This window comes from Coregonus lavaretus (genome assembly GCF_964263955.1).
Source record: "Coregonus lavaretus genome assembly, chromosome: 40".
Lineage (NCBI taxonomy): Eukaryota > Metazoa > Chordata > Actinopteri > Salmoniformes > Salmonidae > Coregonus > Coregonus lavaretus.
The window spans coordinates 8,534,296-8,555,148 of record NC_140027.1 but is presented as its reverse complement, the minus strand read 5'-3'; the positions used below and the strand labels follow the sequence as shown (position 1 = coordinate 8,555,148).

The 20,853-nt window shown below is 42.9% G+C and overlaps 1 protein-coding gene across 2 annotated transcripts; it reads right to left on the bottom strand.

Moving 5' to 3' along the window:
* Positions 1–2,986: 2,986 nt before the first annotated feature.
* Positions 2,987–19,608, bottom strand: LOC311113683 (actin-related protein 2-A-like). Of its 2 annotated transcripts, XM_084156982.1 has the most exons (10): positions 19,483–19,608; positions 15,682–15,792; positions 13,037–13,252; positions 12,181–12,253; positions 11,184–11,320; positions 10,563–10,712; positions 8,336–8,481; positions 5,472–5,604; positions 4,623–4,811; positions 2,987–4,506 (listed from the first exon to the last, which is right to left on the bottom strand). In XM_084156982.1, exons 1-9 carry the CDS (start codon positions 19,528–19,530, stop codon positions 4,641–4,643), a joined length of 1,185 nt encoding a protein of 394 aa, XP_084013108.1. In that variant the 5' UTR covers positions 19,531–19,608; the 3' UTR covers positions 2,987–4,506; positions 4,623–4,640. The 2 variants fall into 2 exon arrangements, with proteins under 2 accessions (XP_084013108.1, XP_084013107.1); XM_084156981.1 differs by having other exon boundaries at positions 2,993–4,811.
* Between the last annotated feature and the right edge of the window lie 1,245 nt (positions 19,609–20,853).

Here is a 20,853-nt window from a genome sequence, read left to right as displayed (position 1 = left end):
CCTTTTTCCCTCAGAACAGCGTCAATTCGTCGGGCATAGACTACAAGATGTTGAAAGTGTTCCACAGAGATGCTGGCTCATGTTGACTCCAACGCTTCCCATAGTTGTGTCAAGTTGGCTGGATGTCCTTTGGGTGGTGGACCATTCTTGATACACATGGGAAACTGTTGAGCGTAAAAAACCCAGCAGTGTTGCAGTTCTTGACACACTCAAACCGCTGCGCCTGGCACCTACTACCATACCCCGTTCAAAGGCACTTAAATATTTTGTCTTGCCCATTTACCCTCTGAATGGCACACATACACAATCCATGTTCAAGGCTTAAAAATCCTTCTTTAATCTGTCTCCTCCCATTCATCTACACTGATTGCAGTGGATTTAACAGGTGACATCAATAAGGGATCATAGCTTTCACCTAGGTGTTCCTAATATCTTGTACACTCAGTGTATACACTGGAGTTGCTTACTAAAACAATATTGAATGTTCTTGAGTGGCCTAGTTACAGTTTTGACATAAATCGGCTTAAATCTATGGCAAGACTTGAAAATGGCTGTCTAGCAATGATCAACAACCAACTTGACAATGCTTGAAGAATTTAAAAAATAATAATGCTCACATTTTGTACAATCCAGGTGTGCAAAGCTCTTAGAGACTTACCCAGAAAGACTCACAGCTGTAATCACTGCCAAAGGTGATTCTAACATTTATTGACTCAGGGGTGTGAAAAAAAATCTGTTTAATCCCTTTTAAATTCAGGCTGTAACACAAGAAAATGTGGAATAAGTCAAGGGGTATGAATACTTTCTGAAGGCACTGTAATTTCTACCAGCATGTCACGTGCAACTAGAGGCGAAAAAACTCTAGATCACCTTTACTCCACACACAGAAACGCATACAAAGCTCTCCCTCGCCCTTGATTTGGCAAATCTGACCATAACTCTATCCTCCTGATTCCTGCTTACAAGCAAAAACTCAAACAGGAAGTACCAGTGACCTGCTCAATACGGAAGTGGTCCGATGAAGCGGATGCTAAGCTACAGGACAGTTTCGCTAGCGCAGATTGGAATATGTTCAGGGATTCATCCGATGGCATTGAGGAGTTTTCCACATCAGTCACCGGCTTCATTAATAAGTGCATCGACTACGTCATACCCAGAGTGACCGCACGCACATAACCCAACCGGAAGCCATGTATTATGCGCAACATCCGCACTGAGCTAAAGGCTAGAGCTGGAGACTAATCCGCACGCTTATAAAAAATCCCGCTACGCCCTCCGACGAACCATCAAATAGGCAAAGTGTCAATACAGGACTAAGATCAACTACACCACCTCTGACGCTGGTCGGATGTGGCAGGGCTTGCAAACTATCACGGATGACAAAGGGAAAGTCAGCCGCGAGCTGCCCAGTGACGCGAGCCTACCAGATGAGCTAAATGCTTTCTATGCTCGCTTCGAGGCAAGCAACACTGAACCATGCATGAGAGCACCAGCTTTCCTGGATGACTGTGTGATCACGCTCTCCGTAGTGGATGTGAATAAGACCTTTAAACAGGTTAACATTCACAAGGCCGCAGGGCCAGACGGATTGCCATTACACATACTCAGAGCATGCACTGACCAGCTGGCAAGTGACATCACTGCACATTTTCAACTTCTCCCTGACTCAGTCTGTAATACCTACATGTTTCAAGCAGACCACCATAGTCCCTGTGCCCAAGACGCCAAGGTAACCTGTCTAAATGACTATCGCCCTGTAGCACTCACATTTGTAGCCATGAAATGCCTTGAAAGGCTGGTCATGGCTCACATCAACACAATCATCGCAGACACCGGGGACCCACTACAATTCGCATACCGCCCAACAGATCCACAGATTATGCAATCTCTATTGCACTCTACCACTGCCCTTTCCCACCTGGACATGAGGAACACCTATGTGAGAATGCTGTTCATTGACTACAGCTCAGCGTAGTGGCTGTAGTGGAGCGGGTCGAGAGCATCAAGTTTCTCTGTGTCCACATCACTAAGGATCTATCATGGTCCACACACACCAGCACATCCGTGAAGAGGCCACGACAACGCCTCTGCCACTTCAGTTGGCTGAAAAGATTTGGCATGAGCCCTCAGATCCTCAAAAAGTTATACAGCTGCACCATCGAGAGCATCTTGACTGGCTGCATCCCCGCTTGGTATGGCAACTGCTTGGCATCTGACCGCAAGGCGCTACAGAGGGTAGTGCGAACAGGCCGAGCTCCCTGCCATCCAGGACCTCTATACCAGGCAGTGTCAGAAGGCCGTAAAAACTGTCAGACTTCAGCCACCCAAAGACTGTTCTCTCTGCTACCGCACGGCAAGTCTGGAACCAACAGGACCCTGAACAGGTTCTACCCCCAAGCCCGAAGACTGCTAAATAGTTCATTAAATAGGTAACCAAATAACTATCCAGATTATCTGCATTTAACCTTTTTGCACTAACTTGATCTCATCACATACACTGCTGCTACTGTTTTATCTGTCACTTTATTCCTAGTCATATATACATATCTACATGAATTACCTCATGCCCCTGCACATGGACCCAGTACTGGTACCCTGTGTATATAGCCAAGTTAGTGTTACTCATTGTGTATTTATTTATTATTTGTTTTACTATTTTCTTTCTCTCTGCATTGTTGGGAAGGGCCCGTAAGCATTTCAGTGTTAGTCTACACCTGTTGTTTACGAACATGTGACGAATACAATTATTTGACATACACTCACCAAGAGCCACTCGCATTCTTCTCTGCAGCCTTCATTCTAAATATGACCACATAGTTACACAGCATACCCATGCATCCGTACACGTGAATGTACCAACTCATTATTTTGAGGCAATTCACCTCTTCTAATTCATTCTTATTTAGGATCACTGCCGGCAACGACGATAATGTCACAAGTATTTATGGCGACCACATGGTCCATCTCAAAGACAGAGCACAACCAGGTATATATAAATCACTTTGCTTTATTTAAATCAGCGGTAGGCAGTTATGCTATGAACAAAAACTAAAAAAACAAAAGATCCAGCTACAATAACTGCACTTGGCACTGGATGACCGTTTTGTCAAAAAAGAAAATAATACATATATATTGTGTAAGTGCCTCCAATATACATATGAAAACCCAAAAAGGAAAACCTTAAATACCAGCTTTTATGTGGTCTCCATGTCTACTGACAACCAAATTCTTATTAATATTACAAATGTTCAACACCCCCCAACAAATCCCCACCCCCAATAACCCCTGACCTCAAAATGAATCTTCACTGGAGCTGAGAATAGGGAGAGTTCCTACTGGTCTCAGAATGACTTCCTCTAAACAGGTTAGGGTTCAGTATGCCCTTAACAACTGGTCCTAGGTCTGATGTATTGTTTAGCTCACAATGGTTAAGGATAGGCTTGGGATAGAGATCTTAGACTTGTTGTTGAGGGCAGAATGTAACCCAGACCTTAAAAACCGAATTACTCGTGTGTCCAACAGCCATGATGAGGACGACACATCCTCACTCTTTACCAGAAAACACGGGAGTAATGCACTGCAAAGAAATACACACAAACGTACAAATAACAAGTCCAACAAAACAAAAGGCAAAATCTCTTCTCCTCCAAAAAGAAAGCGCATCAGCAAAATGAATGTGAACACAAAACGTGACTTCAAAGAAAAGGCTGAGGAGTCCTCATTGGAATTGAATAAAATGGCAAATATTTTGCCATCAGTGGAATGAAATGCCTTTTTTATCGTGAGGGAAGGCCAACCGTTTCCTTTTGTCACCATCACATGATGGCAACAGACTGTTTGGATATGGGAGTCGGACAAGTGGGCAGGTGAACCCTGTGAGAAGGAGATACATGCCCCAAAAACCACCTGCCCTCTAACCCACCATCACCCCCTGACCTCCTCCCAACGTTAAAACAACCTTAAATTAACCTCAGGGATAAACAGAGCGTGTACCCATTCGTTATGAGGGCCTCAAGAGGAGCAAGCAATCACCCTGACAATTAAGACTGGACAAAAGACTAAGATAGGCGGAGGGGTGGATTTAAAAAGAAGGGCAGCTTGCCTTTGATGGGGGCCCCTTGTGTACCCTGTGCCCACAACACAGCGCAATCCGATACCCCCTCTATAAATGAATCCCTAATAATAATTGACTTCATCTTAATGATCATTGGGATCGTGTTTTGACCGAATAAGTTGGGTAACATGATTTTAACTATTCCCAGGAGATGACTTGTTAGCTCCTCATCCATCTCCTCCCACCTCCCCAACCCCATTCGTCCCTCCCTCCCTTCCGTCCGTCCCTACATGCCCTTGGAGAGGGTGAGAGAGCAAATCTGGGACAGAGGTGGTAAAAACAGATGATCGCGTCGAGAAGAAGAAGAGGTGAGCGATAGATGGATATCAAGTGGAGGACGTGGCAGAGAAGGAGGACGGGAGAGAAAACAAGGCAGCATCCCAAATGGCACCCTATTCCCTAGATAGTGCACTACTTTTAATCCCTAGATAGTGCACTACCCTATGGGGTCTGGTCAAAAGTAATGCACTAAGGGAATAGGGTGCCATTTCAGACTTAGCCCAGACACGTGCATCTTGGAGGGGGTTTATCTGACGGTCACGCCCAGCTTCTCCAGGACACGAATCCCCTTCTCCTGGTACTCCTCCCTCGTCAGCCAGAAGTTGTCCTTGTCCTTCATGATGTCGGCCAGCACGGCCCCGCCCAGGAACACCATGTGCTTGCGCCGAGGGGGGTCCTCGATCCGGATCTTGAATTTCTGCACACGAGCAGGGAAGGAGGAGAGCCAGAATAGAAGATGAGGAGGGAAGAGTACGACAAGGGAGAGCAAGAGCACAATAAGAAGAGGGGGAAGAGGAGAAATAGAAGATAAAGGGAAAGAGACAGAAGAAGAGTGGGAGGAGAAGGAAAAATATCTGTTAGTGTCTGTTAACAACCTTAGCTAAAAATAGGTGTGAAATCGTCTAATAATTACAGGTTAAAGTAAAAGGCTGTCTCCATGAACTCAACCAGCAGGCATTGAAAATTCTGAAATGGATATTGTTGCCAAATTGAGCAATCAGTGTGTAAAGGAATGAGTGAGGAACAATGAGACATTATATTTTAATTTCGTTGTCAAGCGCATGATTTAAACATGGTCCCATGACAAAGACAGTTCACTCTGTGTTGAAGAAGCACATTGCTTGTGTTGTGTACACAAATTCAATTTAGGGCTACACCGCCTCCTGGTGGCCGATCAAATGACTGCAGCGAGAAAATAGATAGTAAAATGTCTGTTAGTAGTTGTCCATCTGTTAAAAGCCAAACATTGGACAGTAAAACCGGCACTAAAAACAGCAACAATAAAATATGACATGTACTTCAAGCATGCTACTTAAAAAGTAAATATATAAATGGCACTCTGTGTGTGTGTCCTCACCGAGAGCTTATCCACGTCTCCCTTCAGCACGCGCTCCAGGTAGAGCTGCTTGAGCTCCCGCTCCAGTCGAGAGGGAAGGCCAGGGTACATGGTGGAGCCCCCCGACAGCACTATGTGCTTGTAGAACTCAGACCTGTGGAGAGAAGGAGAAGACGTTTAGGGAGGAGAGGAAGACATGGAGGAAGGAAGAGGAATGGAGAGAAATCACTTCAGGTGAGTAAGAATGGTGACATGGAGAGAGGAAAAGAGAGAACATTCAGCCACAATGTGTTTGTAGAATTCAGCCCTGAGGAGAGGTGAGGATGTTTAGGGAAGAGAAGGGCTGTAGAGAATAGAAAACCAAAAATACAATATGGAGAAAAATGGTGATAATTCATCTAGGGCTGACCCCATTTAGTCAACTGGTCGACTGTTTGGTCGATAGGCTGTTGGTCAACCGAGACTGCTTTAGTCGAGCAGTAGCAAAAAATAATAAACCATGGTGTACGAGACACCTGTCTGATTGGCTCCTGTCTGAGTGGACTGATCCATTGTGGAGGCAGTGGGGATGGCACAGTCCATCAGTCTAAGACATGTGCTACTGAAATTGTATATTTTTATATTACATAAGAACAATGGTGTAACACTAATAAAAATAATAATTTTATAACCAATGCGCTTCCTCCCTCGTTGGATAGTGGTCGCTGTCCGCGGTTCTGAAACACATCAGTGCGCTGTTGAATTGGCGCCTTTTCCTAGGCCATGTTTCTATTTGCATAATAGCAAAGTTAACCAGCATATTGGTGTTGAGAACAATTTGGCGGAGGCAGCAGCGGAGTTAGGAGATGAGAAAAACAGCCCTTGCCATGTCTAAGAAAAGTGAAGAGAGAAAACCAACTTAATTAGGTGTATAATCAATGGCCTAACTGTTAAATGTGCATGGCTTTATAAATCATCCATATATATCGCTACAGAAATAACACAGATCCTACTTCTATTGCCTGTTTGAGTGTTTGTTTAATAGCCTACTGATTCTGTGAGCACCAAGCCTCACGCAACCACATGTCGGATAAACAATTTCACAAATTTGGCTGTTTTTAAATCTTTGCTATGCTGTAATAAAGTTTTTTTTTTTCATTAGACCAGCCTCTCTGGTATTATTTATAATGTATTTAGTGTTTACACCTTTCCAAATTGTCAGAAAATGATTTATAATAATAATAATAATAGTAATAACAACCCTCCTTTTTCCTTGATCTCCTTCTTATTGTTATTAATATTATGATCATCATTATAATCATAAGTAATGTCATTGTCATAAGTATAGCAGCCTTGAATAACCATCACCAAGCTGTAGGCCAAAGAGCGCATCCTGTTAATTGTTAATACCGTAACTTACTTAGGCCTATATTTCAATACTTATACAGGCTACTGTATCAATCAATAATGTATTAGTTAATGTCATCACACAGCATACGAGTCATTCATGATTTGATACGCAATCAAGCATTTTAGTTAAAATAAAATAAAGCGACTATTGAATAATTAGCATAACAATAAATAGGCCTAAACCGTTCCATTTCGGAAATTGCATTCACGAATGAATGCTGTTTTTAATCTTTGCTGTAATAAAGGCTTTACAAAAAAACATTACAACAGCCTCTCTGGTACGCTTATAATTTATTTCGTGTTTTTTACATTGTTCCAAAACGGTCAGAAAAATGATATTGTAATCTAACAGCACCTGTTTGGCACACATAATATGCACGCAGCGCTTGCTCCTTACCTTATTTTTCTTAATCTCCAGTATTTTCCACAACTAGTCAAATTGATTCCACACATCTGACTTCCCCTTTACCTCCTGAGCAACCAGTAAACATTCCCCCGTTTCAAGTTTGTCATGTCCTCCGCATTCCATTCTGCTGTCACGTGTTCAGAGTTTGTTATAACCAATTTATTGATGTGATTATGATATGCTATAGGTCTGGCCCTATTGGTCACGTGCATGAGATGCATACGTGTCATGTAACGAGAGCAAGGGTTGAGGGAATAGGGAATGTTTTTACTAAACAAATTAGGGATTTTTTTAACACAGCGCAGCAAGTCTGAGCCACAATCAAATAAATTGCGGTCGGACTCTGTCTAGTCATTTGTCTTAATTATTTCATCAAACAGTTCACTTAAAGCATCTGACAAGCTCAGTGCATTCGGGAAGTATTCAGACCCCTTGACTTTTTCCACATTTTGTTACGTTACAGCCTTATTCTAAAATCGATTAAATAGTTTTTTTCCTCATCAATCTTCACACAATATCCAATAATGACTAATCAAAAACAGGTTTTTAGCCATTTTTGCTATAAAAAAAAAAAAATTACCCCGGAAATATCACATTTACATAAGTATTCAGACACTTTACTCAGTACTTTGTTGAAGCACCTTTGGCAGCGACTACAACCTCGAGTCTTCTTGGGTATGACGCTACAAGCTTGGCACACCTGATTTGGGGAGTTTCTCCCATTCTTCTCTGCAAACCCTCTCAAGCCTCTCAAATCCTGAATACTTTCCGAATGCACTGTATAGTTGATTTGATTATAACACATAGGATGTGTTTATATATGGAAAAATACACATTTAAACATTTCGATCGATTGATAGGTCGACCAAGACAACTTTTTTAGTCGGGGACAGCCCTAATTCCATCATAGCACTGCTAGGGTTTTGCCTATGCAGTTCTACACCATCACACTGCTCAAGAGCATCCACTCAATGACTAGAACGTGAACTAATGAAATGAAAAAGGGAGATAGAGGAAGTGAAAAGGAAAGGAGAGAGGATTGGAAATTACTAGGTCACTAGTAAGTAGGGGGAGTCTGTCATGGAGTTACCTGGTGTCGATGTCTGCTGCATTGATGGTGTTGAAGAGGAGCTCTGCCACCCCGACTCCCTCCACATTGATGAGGTGGGGCTGGAAAAGAGCCTCAGGGGCCTCGAACCGCTCCCCTCCCACCTTTATCATCCTGCCGTCGGGGAGCTAAGGACACAGAAAGGGGAACAACATTCACACAAGCATTTAGTTGACATCAAGACAGGACTGATGGCTTTCTTCATGTTAGAACACTGCTAGGGAAATCGGAAGGCAATGCTAGGCTAGAGATGGACAATAGACAATGTTTGGACACTGGCAACGTTAAGTAAGAGTCTCTCTCCCTCTGGTCAGATTGAGCCGGCTGACAGACAGGCCTTTTGCAGAGCGTGGCAGAACACTATGTGGGGGAGCATAAAGGGTCCATTGACGGCCCCGGTCTGGAGTCCAGAGGAGGAAACAGAAACCAGGTCAGCACGTTGTGTGGGAGTCTGGGCCGTACAGGAAATGATGTCACGCCCATGGAGGGGGAGTTGTTTCTTCAACGCTACAGTACTGCTCTTGTTCCATCCTCCGCCTCTCCTTCTCCCTCTCCAGGATTTGGGCAGGGAAACAGGGAGGTGCGCCGCCGCCCGCCACACATATGGAAAATTCCGTCCACTCCCTCTTTACATCACAGGGACTCGCGGTTACTTCGTGGTTCACCGCCAAACCCCTCCCGGCCATCGAACCAAGGTTGCTCAGGGATCTGTGCACGTGGTTGACTTGACTAAGTAACCTGGGGGCATCCAGAGCTTGGTTCAAGAGCTCCTCCCACACTAAATATGGGTTCTACTGTTCTAAAAATATAATCTGATCATCTGCATGATACATTATGTCCACAAGGAGGTAGTGTTACCATATAGACGGTCCTCAAATACAGATGAATCCTTTTATTCTTGGTGTAGGATGGTGTCACCCTTACCAGGTAAGACTCTGGTGGAGTGTTGGGGGTAATGCATTATAAAAGTAATGCATTACATAATCAGATTACTTTTATAACTAACTTTTAACTTTTTCAAATTGGGTAATATTATTACAGTTACACTGTCAAACAACGTGCATTACTTTCAGAATTCTCTCTCTACCGGGCACGTTTCCATGATAATAATAATATAATATAATATGCCATTTAGCAGACGCTTTTATCCAAAGCGACTTACAGTCATGCGTGCATACATTTTTTTTTTTTTTGTGTATGGGTGGTCCCGGGGATCGAACCCACTACCTTAGCGTTACAAGCGCCGTGCTCTACCAGCTGAGCTACAGAGGACCACAAATGATCCGATCTCAAATTGCTTCCTCATTTAGTTCTCGATCGAGCGGAGAAAGGCTGTTTGGAGAAATGTCATGGCAGCTGAAATATATAGAGGGGTGCACCTCTGATCTTTGCCATTGATCGCTTCTGTGATAGCAAAGCCCTTAGAGGCTTTCCTGTCTAGAGACAAATGTGCCCGCTATACATCTCTATGAACATGCGGCTCGAGAGAAATATTTTGAATGAAAAGATAGGAAATCTGTACAGATGTTTGGCTTACAGTATATATGGCTAATTAAGCAGCCCATATATAGCACAGCACTTGTTGACTAGCACAGGAAAGGAGCGCCACCGATGAAAGGAGAAACTAGTGCTCAAACCTGAGTTAGTAAGTAGCCCATCTTTGGTAGAGCACACGGTTCACCTTGCTCCCTCCGACAGTCAAGCAAACAATTAGATTTAAAAAAAATAAAAAAATCATGAAAGTAACAAAGTAATATAACTACTAATTTAATGCATTACTTTCCACACAAAGTAATATTATAACGTAACGCGTTACTTTTGTTAAATGTAACTAGTAATATTACTTTTCCAAGTAACTAGTCAACACTGATCTGGTGTGCTGTTTAGATGACAAAGCAGGGTTGGGCTCAGAATGCACAAAACAACAGGAGAAAATATTTTGATTGAAACAGGGTTGTACTACCTGAACTTGTACCATAAGAACACTAATGTCAGCTTTCCATTGTGACCTACTATACAAGAACAAAGGTTGCCACTGGTGGGGGGGTTGAACAGACATGAGACTGAAAGTGTAGGACTCGACCAGCATGATGACCGTGTAAGACTGTTACTGACCGTGTAGGACTCGACCAGCACGATGACCGTGTAAGTCTGTTACTGACCGTGTAGGACTCGACCAGCATGATGACCGTGTAAGTCTGTTACTGACCGTGTAGGACTCGACCAGCACGGTGGTCTCCAACGCCAGCTTCTGCTCCTGCTCGATGTTGTAGCCCACGTAGCACAGCTTCTCCTTCATCATGCGCACCGTCTCAAAGTCCGCCGAATGGTTGAAGGCGTAGCCCCTCAGCAACAGCAGCTGGACGATGGATAAAGGTCAGAGGTCAGGGATGGGTTTGATTGGTTTGCAGAGATCTCATAGTTGTAAAGGACTGCAAAATTCATTTTTGAAGTCTCCAATACGCTTTAAAATAGTCACCTTTCCTAATCTCTCCTCACAAATCTTGACATGTAATAATGAACAGGTGTGGTTTACAATCGACTGCTTTCCACTAGCAAGTCATCAGACATACTCATGAGGGAAATAAGCTTATCAAAGGCCCTGTCCGGGAATCAACCCCTAGTTAGTTCCCCCTAGGCTCTTGTGTAGATCTGAAAGAATTCGGCTAGATATGTATAAATATATATGGTAGTAGCTCCAATGGGCAAGGTGCAATATCCATCATAGTGTGTTATTCAGTCTTCTCATATCTACATGCCTAGGGGCTAGGAGTTGTTTCTGGACAGGACATTTTAAGACCAGAGTCACGTGTGGGGAACGAGGGTGTACCTTGATGAGGTAGCGCGTGATATCCCGTCCTGCAATGTCCAGGCGTCGGGTCAGGTGGGGCAGGGAGAAGCCTTCGTACACGGGGCAGATGTGGGTGACACCATCACCAGAGTCCACCACCACGCCCGTCAGTAGACCTAAAAAACACACCAGTGCCAACATCAGAATAGGGCCAGTGAGAAAACACATTTTCCAAAGCCCATATCAACATTATAGACCATTTCTGTCATTACTTGTTTGAAACGGAAAGCTTTTTATTAATTGTTAATACCGATTTCTTGGTGTCAAGAGTTTTCCGTCAGAATATATTGGTTCAATATCAAACAAATGTACAGGCCAATGAAAGGCCTATATCCTACAAATGTGCTGGCCAATGAAAGTCTAGTATAGAACAACAAGAAGTATACTGCTACCTATTCAACTACGTGCTACTGCATATTCAACCCTCGGCCTGCCACTGAAAGGATCACACATTAGCACAGCCTGTTTCATCCCTCATTCCGCAGCTGTGTTCATTTTTTCCAGAGAAAGACCTCGATGTTATAAATACAAGCAGTACAGCACAAATGGAAGCACTTTATTTTATGATACTAGGTATTTACTACTGTAGGAAAGGATGTGGTGTCAATGGGTACTTTCTGGTACTTAAAATAATTGGTAACTATCTGGTACCAAATAAATTGTTTTCATTTGTTTCCCAAAGAAACAAACAAGTAACTCATAGGTTATTAGTGTAACTACTAACTAATAACCATTTAAAAAATGGAAATACCTGGTCATTTCTGTACCGGAAAATAAAGTATAAGCCTAAAATAATTATTGCTACCATGGTAGAAACGTAGCAAAAGTGAATTACCGTGTTTAACCTCCTACATGTGTTCTGAAAGGTACTTTAACTTGCAATTCGTTGAGTGAAATCTCAGGTACCCAGTGCTCTCCACTGGGTATGGTGTCCTACCTTCCTTCTAGTGGCCTCATTTTGTTTTAAAGAACCTACCTTGAGCATAGAGTGTGAGCACAGCTTGGATGGCTATGTAAACCCCAGAGAACTGGTAGGTCTCAAACATCACCTAGGAAAGAGGTAGGGAGTGCAAGAGTATGTCACTGGAATGTATAGTCACTGCCAAAAGAAAACAGTAACTTAGCATCTTGCTTATACAAATTACCTTTGTTTTTGCATTTTGCACTGCTAGGAAAACAGCAACAAATCTAACCTCAACTTCCCCTCACAAGGAATAGACCTCCATGTTAATAAACCTGAAGTATAAATGGGTGAAAAGGGGGATAAGGACTTATCCTCACCCCACAGAGGACAGCCTGAATCATTAATAACAGTGGCTCTGACTGACTCCCACTGAGGAGCTGGTCGCCAGGCAGCAGACCTGGGTTCAAATAGTATTACAAATCTTTCAAATACTTTAGCTGTGGTTGATTGACCTTGCCGGGCGCAATGGAAGCAATGGAGTAGTCCCAAAAGTCCAACGTCCACCCATGTGAAACTCCAGACAGGCTCAATCAAACTAAGTGTTTGAAAGAGTGCAAATACTTGTTGAACCCAGGTCTGCCAGGCAGCACTGCTGCCTTAGTCACAATGACTGGCAAGTTGCAACTCCAAGATAAACCTCCTTAGCGGGAGCGCTAGTGTCTCCTCAGCACAGAGCATCCCTGTTATGACTGATGAATCATTTAAAAGGCCTTATAAAAGGCCTTACAGGAGATCTCCTCCAGCCGTTCCGGGTACACTCCAGAATACACACACACACACACACTCAAAACTAAAGCATGTTCATGAAATTGTCCTCTGAAAACGGATTTGGTAGTTGTGGGTTAACAAAAGGAAACTGTATACGCACCTCAATGATCTTCTCGCGGTTCTTGGTTGGGTTCATGGGCGGCTCGGTGAGCAGGATCTTGCAGTTGCGCGAGTCGATGTTGAGCTTTCCGGGACCAAAGGTGTAGTCCCACAGGTGCTTCATGTCATCCCAGTTCCTCACGATGCCGTTCTCCATGGGGTAGTTCACCTCCAGCATGGAGCGCAGCTCGCTCGCCTCATCCCCCACCATCAGGTCCTGGGGAGGGAGGGGATAAAGATCCAAGTTTATCAGACTAGGGTCAAAACCAGGGTGTGACTTTTGAAATGAACCCGCCGTTTTGGAGGGACCCCAATAGTGCAGTAGCCGTTGAATATTACTGCAATATTATTATCTGTACTGCAATATTATTACTGTCCTCCATCCAAGTCATTGATGTACCACAGCAACAAACTGACTGTCAGTGCGGACTGACCACAGCAACAACAACAAAGGAGGCTGGATAGATCTGGGTTAGAAGGTAACAATGTCACAAAAGGACATGCACCATCTTAAAATACACTACCGAACCAACTTAAAGAACTTCCCTAAAATGAAATGTGCATGCCACAAAACCAAGGGAGGTGTTGGCCAAGGTTAAACAAGTCAAGCATCACTTATTATAGTTGTAGTCAACATCTAGTCATTCTGCGGGCACATTGCTTTTAGTGATCAGACTTCAGTACTGCTCCTCAGCATTGCTCCAGAGAGCAGGCGGTAGAGAAGGATACATTAGATAGAGATTCCAGCCATGCAGTCAGAGCACACTGTTAGTAAAATGGAATCCATCCTATTGAAAAATGTCTATAACCGACAGTATAGGCAAACTCAGAATAGGTCTGACTGTCTACCACCCAACAAACAGGTCATTCATATTGGCAGAGAACTGCATGGGAAAACTCATGCTCAATGTGGTAGTTTCTTATGCTATGAGGAGCAGGCTTGCAGGTTTATTTTAACATGAGAAGCCACAGCAGACATGTTCCCCTTCTCATGATTTCCTCTGCTAAACGCATGTGATGATATCTCTACTATTGGTATCACGGTTTCCTTCTGCAGCTGCTTGTATGTACACAAGACCATGAATGTCTGTCTTTGTTTTCAGACCACTGTATTTAACGTGTTGATTGAAAAAAGAATGCAGGAACACCATTTCATCACAGAACGCTGGGGAAAGAGTAGTAGAGGGGGAATGAGGAAGCAATGCCAAACAATTGACAGATCTCTCAGAAAGAAAAAGAAAACAACCACTTGTCGATGACGAGCGCAGCCATTCCACTGTCCGAGCAGACAGCAGGGGCCCATGAATCTGCAAACATACACACTTACCATCTTTCTGTTATTCTACCTCAACAGGAGAGAAGGAGGAGAGGTGGGAGGAAGAGAGGGATGAAGCAGGGGGTCAGAAGATAGAACAGAGAGAGAGGAGGACAGAGGAGCCAAGGTCAGAGGTGAATCAGTGTGTCCTTCAAAAACCATTGCCGACGCCCACCCATCCGCTCATATAATGCTGCAATGTTATCAATGGGAATTGTTAATGTATAACGCCCTGATAACAAGACTAGGTGCGACATCTAGACTAAATCAACAAATCATGCGCTGCGTCCCAAATGGCACCCTATTCCCTATGCAGTGCACTACTTTTGATCAGGCCCATAGGGTTCAAAGTAGTGCACTATAGTGCATTTGGGACTCAGCCAGCCATGGTAAAGATTAGCCTCGTTTCCCATAGGGACCAGTGTGTTGGATTGTTGGATTTTCAGAGGACACTCAATAGAGGAAATACTTTTTTTAAACTCTCAAATACTGCGAGAAACTAAACTCAAAGGGCCGGTTTCAAAAACACAGATTAAGGCCTAGACTAAAGCATGGTCATAATATGAGAATCTCCATTGAAATAGCTTCCTTGTCCAGGATAAGTGTCAGGAAAATTGCTCAAACAAGTTCACAGTGGAGGGACTAAGCAAAATGTAATCTAACATAAAGTAGTGTAAATCAAGAAATGTGCACCATTCTCCATGTAGGTTTCTTCTGAAAAAGAAAAACTTAGAACCATGGTCTACTCCACAAGTCATTGCAGTCATTTCAGAACTTCCCTAAATCTCCACAAAAAAGAAAATGTCCTATTCATGAGGGCTATGAAGAAGTTAGCCTAGCGGTTAAGACTGTTGGGCCAGTAACCAAAAGGTCGCTGGTTTGAATCCCCGAGCCGGCAAGGTGGGAAAAAATGCTGTTCGGCCCTTGAGCAAGGCAGTTAACACCCACCCAACCCACCCCCCGATGACGTCGATTAAGGCAGCCCCCGCACCTCTCTGATTCAGAGGGGGTTAAAAGCAGAAGACACATTTTGGTTGAATGAATTAAATTGTACAACTGACTAGGTATCCCCTTTCCCCAGATGATAGGTACAAATGACAAAACAGGACCCATATTACAATGTATTCTGTATTACACTCAACACGCATACTAATACCTATTTCAGACAGAATTCACGGTATGTTAACTGTTGAAAAAAAATATGCAATGTTTATATGACCCCCTTTCAAAACAGGTTATTACCACTTTCTTTAGTAATTACAAAAATACATGTTTTTGTCTAGATATAAAAAGGGATCTAACACTCCTGTGAAGTAATCGAGTGAGGTTACCTTGATCTCAATGTTTCCCACTTTAGCTGTGGAGCGAATGATTGGCCTGCCAACCAACGCAGGGAAAATGTGCTCTGGGAAATTGGAGCCTGCATAGCCGCACTTCACAAACTAGGATTAAAAGGGAGACAAAGGCAGGGTCAGTGACAAACATTATTTTTTGCAAGTTGTTCATAGCACACAGAATGACAAAACAATGAATAGAGATCAATAATAGACCTATAGCCAAATACTAGAAATCTGATCAAAGTAGTTAGCCCAGACTCCATTAAAAGAAAACCTTTTAGCCCAATAACTCTGACATAACCTAGCCTGATCGATAATGCAGTAATGCACTTCACTTCACAGCCTTCTGTACTTTCTGAGTCACATGGTGCTTTATGAGTTGCCCCTAGATACAGATCTAGGATCAGCTTGCCCTCCCCAAATCCTAACCATTAGTGGGGGAAATGCAAAAACGGACAAAAGACCAGCATCTGGGGGCAACTCCACCCTACTTTGTTTGTGAACACTCTCAGAGGGGTTACAGAGAAAGTTACAGCATTGGTAGTGTTATCATCCCACAATCACTACCTGATGTGCCTGACCTGCAGCATGCTTAGGAAGTTACGTAGAAAACCTATGCAGGGAATTTCATTCAAACCTGTTAGGTTGTACTGGGCGTTTGCTTCAAGGAATAGCCTAGCACATGAGTCGATAGAAGTACTTTTCTATGTATGTTTAAAATCCCTTGGGATTTCTTTTTAATGATTCATTACATAATCTTCCTTCTTTCACCTACGTTACATTACATACAGTGCCTTCGAAAAGAATTCAGACCCCTTGACTTTTTCACATTTTGTTAGGTTACAGCCTTATTCTAAAATTGATTAAATTGTTTTTCCCCCCTCAATCTACACACAATACCCCATAATGACAAAGCAAAAACACGTTTTTAGAAATGTTTGCTAATTAAAAAAAAAAAATATATATATATATATATATATATATATATATATATATATATATATATATATATATATATATATATATATATATAATAATGAAATATCACATTTACATAAGTATTCAGACCCTCTACTCAGTACTTTGTTAAAGCACCTTTGGCAGTGATTACAGCCTCAAGTCTTCTTGGGTATGACACACCTGTATTTGGGGAGTTTCTCCCATTCTTCTCTGCAGATCCTCTCAAGCTCTGTCAGGTTGGATGGAGAGCGTTGCTGCACAGCTATTTTCAGGTCTCTCCAGAGATGTTCGATTAGGTTGAAGTCCGGGCTCTGGCTGGGCCACTCAAGGACATTCAGGGACTTGTCCCGAAGCCACTCCTGCGCTGTCTTGGCTGTGTGCTTAGGGTTGTTGTCCTGTTGGAAGGTGAGCCTTCGCCCCAGTCTGAGGTCCTGAGTGCTCTGGAGCATCAAGGATCTCTCTGTACTTTGCTCCGTTCATCTTTGCCTCAATCCTGACTAGTCTCCCAGTCCCTACCGCTGAAAAACATCCCCACAGCATGATGCTGCCACCACCACGCTTCACCGTAGGGATGGTGCCAGATTTCCTCCAGACGTGACGCTTGGCATTCAGGCCAAAGAGTTCAATCGTGGTTTCATCAGACCAGAGAATCTTGTTTCTCATGGTATGAGAGCCTTTAGGTGCCTTTTGGCAAACTCCAAGCGGGCTGTCATGTGCCTTTTACTGAGGAGTGGCTTCCGTCTGGCCACTCAACATAAAGGCCTGATTGGTGGAGTGCTGCAGAGATGGTTGTCCTTCTGGAAGGTTCTCCCATCTCCACAGAGGATCTCTAGAGCTCTGTCAGAGTGACCATTGGGTTCTTGGTCACCTCCCTGACCAAGGCCCTTCTCCGGGCGGCCAAACTGAGCAATCTTCTTCCATTTAAGAATGATGGAGGCCACTGTGTTCATGGGAACCTTCAATGCTGCAGACATTTTTTTGTACCCTTTCCCAGATCTGTGCCTCGACACAATCCTGTCTCGGCGCGCTACAGACAATTCCGTCAACCTCATGGCTTGGTTTTTGCTCTGACATGCACTGTCAACTGTGGGACCTTATATTAGACAGGTGTGTGCCTTTCCAAATCATGTCCAATCAATTGAATTTACCACAGGTGTTTCTACAATCAAGTTGTAGAAACATCTCAAGGATGATCAATGGAAACAGGATGCACATGAACTCAATTTTGAGTCTCATAGCAAAGGGTCTGAATACTTATGTAAATAAGGTATTTCAGTTTTACATTATTAATACATTTGCAAAAATGTATACAAAAAACAGTTGCTTTGTGATTATGGGGTACTGTCAGTAGATTGCTGATTATTTTTTAATTTTAGAATAAGGCTGTAATGTAACAAAATGTGGAAAAAGTTAAGGGGTCTGAATACTTTCCGAAGGCACTGTAAATGATCTTCTCATTCTCAACCTTCCGGTAATAAGAATAAAATAAGTGTATAACATGCATCATCAAGTAGACATGACATTATCAGCTCAGAGAGGAAGGGGTTACTCAAAGACAATAATTAAGACAGAAGGTAGTCTACAGTGTCCAGCGTGTCCCATTTACACTCACCGAGCTATGAATAGCTATCAGGCTGTTTTATTCGAAGTGTGAACAAAGGCTGTAAGCAGCATCGTTTATTTGTGGTAGGTAGCTGGAGAGAGACTGATTCAGCTAACCACTGAATGGAACATGGCAAAAAAAAAAAATGTAGACAGCAGAAATAGATAGTATTTAAGGTAAAATGGTGGAGGTGAAAACAATTAATTGTAATATTTGTCAATTTCAACCGGATGACTCATGTTTACAAATATATTTTACAAGAGAGTTGCAATAGATCTGATAACTCCTTACATGGAAGAATGGTTTCTGACTTCCTCACTGTACAAGAATGAGGCATGCGCATTATCTACTGCTCGAGACAAGTTTAGTTGGTTAACTTGCCTTGTTCAACAGTTCATAGCAATACTTTAATTGTAATACTTGTTTGTTGCTGCCTGGTTTAGTAAAACTATATGCGCAAATCCTCATCCAATTACGCAACAGACAATGCAACAATGTAGCAGTGTAAAATACTAGCTACAAGTTTGAAGAGGTTTCGTTGAGGGCGGGGCTACATATGCTGGATCATCATTCTTTGTGAACAACACCAAACTGTATCTAAACATTTGGAGTTACTGAATAAAAAGCAACAGATCACCTCTTTTCCTTGTCCAATTCATTGCAATTAACAATGATGCTGGCAAGTTCTTACAGAGAGCCCTTATCTTGTTAGTTTGAGCTAACAATCAAATTGAAGCAAGGGATGGAAATGCAGGGTAATGATGTCTGATGAAGAAATAGTTGATGTAGCTAAATGTGGCAGAACACGAGATTTAAGTGATTTGTAACGTTGACTGCTAGCTATTGAGCTTGCTGGCCAGCCGCCTAACTAGCTCGAGACGATTCGAGTTCGCAATGTCAGCACGAGCAGCCGACAGCTACGATAACAATATTTATGGCTACTGATTCACGAATTCTAGTAAACAATCGGTACACTAAACATTCCACCGACCGGTGTGAACCTTGCCACCTCTAATTGACAGATGCACCAACCTCAATGAATGCATAACTAATTGACAAGCTGACAGACAAATTCCTTTGACTACACACCCAGACCGTGGCTACACTAGCTAGCAATGAAGCGAGCTACTTCCTGTTCCTCCCCATCTCGTCTCCTCTGCCAAAATGCACAGCACAAAAGCCGGAACGCTCATAATTTGACGATAGAACATGGTCACGGTTTGTAAACTTACCCCGGTCCCATTGTCACAAACCACCACTTTCCTTCCCTGGCTGTCCATTTTCTCGGAATACAGAAACCAGCAGCCCGCCTTTGCACAACTTTCTTCGTCAAGGCGGAAAACACCACCCCGGCTCTAGCAAAGGGCTTCTTCCGGAATGTATGACACATACCCATATTAGACCCACACCTATCAGGGTAGAGATAGAAAGAAATTCAGCCAATTACATATGGCAACGCCTTTCCATTCACGTTTCTATTCGACAATCACAATGATTGACAGTGATGTGTCAATCAGAATTTTGAAATATCCATAATGCAAGCTTTATCAATACATGTAGGTGGTGGACTGCGGGTCCAACGCCGAAAACAGTGAAGTTAATCGATCTACGTCGAGAGAGGAGCAGATTTTGTTTTTATATGACAATGAAATATTCTTATGATTACTTTAAAATGTGTTGGCAATTCTTGCACATTTTCTCAGAAAAAGTACATTTCAACTATAAAGAATGATAGAGGCCTCTAGTGGCCAACTTCATTAGCTGATCCCTCCTGGTGACAATGTTGGAGTCATGTCCAACCGGGTCATGAGGGATCCGAGAATGGCGCTGCAATGGATAGCTGCCATTTTATGGGCTCCTGACCAATTCTGCAGGTTTTTTTTGCGCTGATCATAATGTTTCCACCATCGTTTCCTATGACCAAAAAGAGCTTCTGGACATCAGAACAGCGATATCACTAACCTCGATTTGGATGAAGATTTCTACTTCAACGAGTCAGAGACGCAGGAAATACTGCTCAACCGAACCAGGCCCTAATCCCTGAGACTTGTAAAATAAAAAAATGGATCTAGAGGCCGACGTGCAGGCACCCTGACAAAACTATGTTGGCGAGTACATAAACCGCCTCTACCCTCCATTCTATTGGCGAACGTACAATCACTGGAGAACAAACTAGACGAGCTCCGTTGAGTTAATTATTTTTATTTATTTATTATTTTTACAGGGCCAGTGCACATTAATCAACGTTTCAGTAAAAGTGGCGGTTTTAGCCAGGCGACTCATTTTCAACCGCAGTTAGTTCGAGACTAACCTATCAACGGGACCTGTTTCTCAGAGTGGTGGCAGAACCAGGACATGGATAATATACATCTGGCTGGTTTTTCTATGCATCGGCAGGACAGAACGACAGCGTCTGGTAAACTCAAGGGGGGAGGTGTGTGTCTCTTTGTTAATAACAGCTGGTGCGCAATCTCTAATATTAAGGAGTTAGAATACCTCATGATAAGCTGTAGACCATACTATTTACCAAGAGAGTTTATCTATTTACCAAGAGTGTTTATCTATATTTTTCATTGCTGTCTATTTACCACCACAAACCGATG